General features: G+C 45.7%; 1 protein-coding gene across 1 annotated transcript; it reads left to right on the forward strand.

The window, feature by feature from the left end:
* Positions 1-2,027: 2,027 nt before the first annotated feature.
* On the forward strand, positions 2,028-4,570 carry LOC311120999 (alpha-2C adrenergic receptor-like; the record flags this gene model as incomplete). Its single annotated transcript, XM_084195545.1, has 4 exons — positions 2,028-2,671; positions 2,912-3,216; positions 3,307-3,619; positions 4,393-4,570. The coding sequence occupies 4 exons, from the start codon at positions 2,028-2,030 to the stop codon at positions 4,568-4,570; spliced, it is 1,440 nt and encodes a 479-aa protein (XP_084051671.1).
* Between the last annotated feature and the right edge of the window lie 1,001 nt (positions 4,571-5,571).

The following is a 5,571-nucleotide window of genomic DNA, read 5'->3' on the forward strand; positions in this document are numbered from 1 at the left end:
TGTCATTCTAATGGAATCCAGAAAGAACAAATCCCTGTCCTCAAACATTTACATCAAAAGGTGCCAAGTTATGGGGCAAAGACACAAACCATCCACATCAAATTAAATATTTTTTCTTGATAAAATAACATGGAAAATAATATTGTGCAATATTAATTTACCATCCTGTATTGTACATAGGCTGGTCATCTAGGTTTGTAACGGTAGACTTTCCATCACCGTGAAGAAAAACAACGCACAATACAGTAACTGAGTACATTGAGACATCAAGTGGTTTGTAATGATGTGGCTCAGTTGGTAGAGCAAGGCGCTTGCAATGATAGGGTGGTGGGATCGATTCCGACTGGGGGCAAGTACGATAAAGCGCTCACTATGCATTCACTGCTGCAAGTTGCTCTGGATAAGCGCGTCTACGAAAAGGAATGAATAGACCGTTTTCAGTTTTCACCTAGAGACAAGTTGCATTTGCTAAGCATTTCAAGAAACTGAAAAAGCAAGTATTTTATTTAAATATTCCACTAGTATTATCAGATTAACTGATTTGTGTAGATAATTATCAGACTCAATTTACAAATGCTGGTAAACGCTAAAAATACATTTAGTAAAATGTTTTCCCCAAAAAGTAGTGCACTGGGCCTTTACTAGTCCTGTATTAGCGGACCGATATAGACCGTTTTCAGCAGGGGAAAAAAAACCCGACTTCAAGCGGCTTCATATATTACTTGAAGTGTGTTCATATATTTCCCTGACGATGCAAGGTTAGAGTCAGGCAGCTCTTCCTTTCTATCAATTATTCAGTGTGTGTGTGTGTGTGTGTGTGTGTGTGTGTGTGTGTGTGTGTGTGTGTGTGTGTGTGTGTGTGTGTGTGTGTGTGTGTGTGTGTGTGGTGTGTGTGTGCGGATGGGACGGGGGGAGATATATTATGCTGTCGGACTGTGACTCGGCTAAACAAACACGTCTTAATCAACAGATAATTAAACGCAGCGGTAGACTATCTCTTTGGTTCTCATGTTTCATGTTTACACTGAGTTATATATTACCGCCCCGTTATGGTGTCGAATCCTCTCCTCTCTCCCTCCGGGACCATGCCGCCTTTACAATAGTGACCTCCAGCGAGCAGAACAAACAAACCGGGGCGGTCCGCGAGGAGACCAGACAGAACACATTCTTCTTGGAATTAAATGAAACGTTCTGCGATGCTGTTGCGCGAGGCTGTTCCGTGTGTGTGTGTGTGCGTGTGTGCGTGTGACATTATCTATCAATTAACACGCTTAAAAAAAACGTGTCTCTCCTCTTTCTCTCTTTCTCTGTCTCTCTCTCTCTCTCTCTCTCTCTCTCTCTCTCTCTCTCCTCTCTCTCTCTCTCTCTCTCTCTCTCTCTCTCTCTCTCTCTCTCCTCTCTCTCTCTCTCTCTCTCTCTCTCTCTCTCTCCCTGTCTCTCTCTTTCTCTCTCTCTCTCTCACTCTCTGTCTCTCTCTTTCTCTCTCTCTCTCTCTCTCTCTCCTACAGGGTGAGAAGCGGGGTCCCTGTGAGTTTAAACGCCGCGAACAGCACGTGGCTGTTACAAACCTCTAGAGCAGGACACTCCGTGTAGCGGCGGGGGAGCTCGAGGAGGGGTCAGATACAGATGCAGTCGGGATGGAGCAGGGAGGACATTTGCTACGCGCGGAGGGCGCGTGGATGGATCTAACGGATATTTTCTGGTGGTGATTAAAGTTATGTCGAATCTTAACACGGATGACAGTTTGTCTTCGGAGCATTTTTGAATTTTTTTCAGATTTTTATTTAGTCCGTTTCTGTCTCGGAACGGATCGGAGATGACAGCGCTGAAGATAAGAAGCAGGTGAGAGAGAGAGAGCAAGAGGGCGGAGAGAGAGAGGGGAAAGGGACGGTGTGGTTTCAACGTTTTTCTCCAAAGACATGTGAAATATAACTAATCCTTCGCGGATGTGTGCTAGTGAATATCATATATTATTTCCCTGGATTTTTATTTTATTTTTTTACCGTAACGCCTGAGTGATTAAAATAATGGATTTCTTGAATTTCTCCGAGGTGGCGGACGAGTGGAATACCACATACACCAACTCCTCCTCGGTTACCGTGGACACTGAGTACTCTCTCCTCTCCATAACGGGACTGGCTGTAGTCGTCGGCTTTCTCATCCTGTTTACCATAGTGGGCAACGTTCTGGTGGTCATCGCCGTTTTGACCAGCCGCGCTCTCAAACCGCCACAGAACCTCTTTCTGGTGTCTCTCGCCAGCGCGGACATCCTGGTGGCTACTCTCGTCATGCCCTTCTCTTTAGCCAACGAACTCACGGGCTACTGGTTCTTCGGGAAAGTTTGGTGCGACATCTACTTGGCGTTGGACGTCCTCTTCTGTACCTCGTCTATAGTTCACCTGTGCGCTATCAGCCTCGATCGTTACTGGTCGATCACCCAGGCGATAGAATACAACCAGAAGCGGACTCCCAAACGGCTGAAGGGGATGATCGTCGTGGTGTGGCTGATCTCGGCTGTTATTTCCTTTCCGCCGTTGATCTCCATGGACAGGAGCAGCGGTGGGGATATCAGTCCTCAGTGTCGGCTGAATGATGAGACCTGGTATATCCTCTACTCCAGTATAGGGTCCTTCTTCGCTCCCTGCGTTATCATGATACTAGTCTACATCAGGTGAGTTGAGTTCCCCCCTTTACTTATACCCAACCATGCAGTTCACTACTAAGGCTACGTCTGAAATGGTACCCTATTCCCCTATGTAGTACACTACCTAGTGTGCGTCTGAAATGGTACCCTATTCCCCTATGTACCTAGTGTGTGTCTGAAATTGTACCCTATTTCCTTATGTAGTACACTACCTAGTGTGTGGTGCTAAATGGCTCAAATGTAAATGATGATTCTTCTTCTGATCAGGATCTACCAGGTTGCTAAGACGCGGACGCGGACCATGTCGGAGAAGAAGAGAGAGGTGGAGGACAACGGAACGGCCCCGTTAGACGTTAACGGGTTGGAGCAGGGGGGCGAGGAGGAGGGCAGAGGGTCTCTGAAGGAGAACGGTGGGTGCGGAGTGGTTGCCCGGGAGAACGGGCACTGCCAGCGCCAGCAGAAGACGCCGGTACCACCGGGGTTGTTACCCAACGAGCCCAAATCAACCCCCGACCCAGACGATGCAGACGACTTTGACGACAGCAGCTCGTCGGACGAAAAAACCCAAAAACGTCCCCCTTCCTCCTCCTCTTCCCATCATCATCATCATCATCACCACCACCACCATCACCATGATGACAAGAAGGACTCCAAACCCTCAGAGATCAGGAAGTCCACAGGAAGCAGGAAGAGCAGCTTGGCTTCGTCCAAACCCTCAGAGATCAGGAAGTCCACAGGAAGCAGGAAGAGCAGCTTGGCTTCGTACAAACCCTCAGAGAGCAGGAAGTCCACAGGAAGCAGGAAGTCGCGCTCCAGCTCTAGGTCCATGGAGATGTTCTCGTCCCGTAGGAAGCGGCGGAGCACCGTAAACAGGAAGACGATAACGGCAGCGAGGGAGAAGAGGTTTACCTTCGTCCTGGCGGTGGTGATGGGCGTCTTCGTGGTCTGCTGGTTCCCCTTCTTCTTTAGCTACAGGTATTCTACTGGTTTCTACTGTGTTTCTACCGGTTTCTACTGGTTTCTACTGTTTTCTACTGTTTCTACAGTGTTTCTACTGGTTTCTACAGTGTTTCTACTGGTTTCTACTGGTTTCTACTGGTTTCTACTGTTTCTACAGTGTTTCTACTGGTTTCTACTGGTTTCTATAGTGTTTCTACTGGTTTCTACTGGTTTCTACTGGTTTCTACTGGTTTCTACTGTTTCTACAGTGTTTTTACTGGTTTCTACCGGTTTCTACTGGTTTCTACTGGTTTCTACTATTTCTACGGCGTTTCTACTGGTTTCTACCAGTTTCTACTGTTTCTACTATGTTTCTACTGGTTTCTACTGGTTTCTACTGGTTTCTACTATGTATTCTACACAGTAATACTGTAATACATAGTATTCCATAGCTCCACAGTTATGTAACATCTTTCCCCATCAGGTAAGAGGGGCAGACACCACTGAGACAGCTATTTCTCTTATATTGCTTGTTGTTTACTTTGAGCTTTTAGCTTCTTCAGTCATTTGATTGTTTTTTTACTGTAAGGTCAGTGTGTTGAGATTTCACTTTAAGGTTGTGTCCAAAATGTCACCCTTGGCCCATCTAGTAGGTCACTATGTAGAAAACAGGGTGGTGGCATTTGGGACAACAACTAAATACTTTGATTTGTTTTAATTGGACTACAGCCAAGTGGTAGCCAACTGTTAGATTGATTGATTGATTGATTGATTGATTAATTAATGGATTGTATTTGATCTGCCTGCAGCCTGTATGGAGTGTGCCGGGCGCCGTGTGAGATCCCTGAGACTCTCTTTAAGTTCTTCTTCTGGATAGGCTATGTTAACAGCTCCCTCAACCCCGTCATCTACACCATCTTCAATCAGGACTTCAGACGAGCCTTCCAGAAGATTCTAGTCTGCAAGTCAGGGAAGAGGTCTTTCTGAACAGACACGGATGTGGGCCAATATTTGAAAACGGATGGACCTACAGTATATGCATGTTATAGTCCACTACTTTTGACGAGAACCCAGTCATTCAGAAAATACTCTGCAAGTCATGGAAGAGGTCCTTCTGAGGGGAAGTTACATGGACCCTAATGCTTTCTCCAGTCACATGGACTATAATGCTTTCTCCAGCCACATGGACCATAATGCTTTCTCCAGCCACATGGACCATAATGCTTTCTCCAGCCACATGGACCATAATGCTTTCCCCAGTCACATGGACCATAATGCTTTCCCCAGCCACATGGACCATAATGCTTTCTCCAGCCACATGGACCATAATACTTTCCCCAGCCACATGGACCATAATGCTTTCCGCAGTCACATGGACTATAATGCTTTCTCCAGCCACATGGACTATAATGCTTTCTCCAGTCACAGGGACCTATTTATATTGGGTTGTGTTTGAAATGCCACCATATTCCTTATGTAGGTCACATGGATTCACATGAGACCCAGCCGACGAAGGATATCAAGGATCTGGAAAAGTTCTGTATGGAGGAATGGTTCCTCCCAATGTGTTCTCCAACTCATATTTTATTTTACTTTATTTATATAACCTTTATTTGATCAGGCAGTCATACTGAGACCAATGTGTCTTGTACAGATGAGCCCTGAATCACAGAAATTACATTAATACACACATCAAAATATAATATAATATGCCATTTAGCAGACGATTTTATCCAAAGCGACTTACAGTCATGTGTGCATACATTTTTACGTATGGGTGGTCCCGGGGATCGAACCCACTACCCTGGCGTTACAATCGCCGTGCTCTACCAGCTGAGCTACAGAGGACCACACGTAAATACAAAACGCAAGCTGAAAGAAAGACACGGTCATAAAGAACAATCACGTTCATCAGTAATAAGGTCCTCTATCAGCTTTCTGAATTAGAGACACCAGAACATCACGTTTAAGAACATTTAGAAGATTGT

The sequence above is a fragment of the Coregonus lavaretus genome (genome assembly GCF_964263955.1).
Source record: "Coregonus lavaretus genome assembly, contig: HAP1_SCAFFOLD_9437, whole genome shotgun sequence".
Taxonomy (NCBI): Eukaryota; Metazoa; Chordata; class Actinopteri; order Salmoniformes; family Salmonidae; genus Coregonus; species Coregonus lavaretus.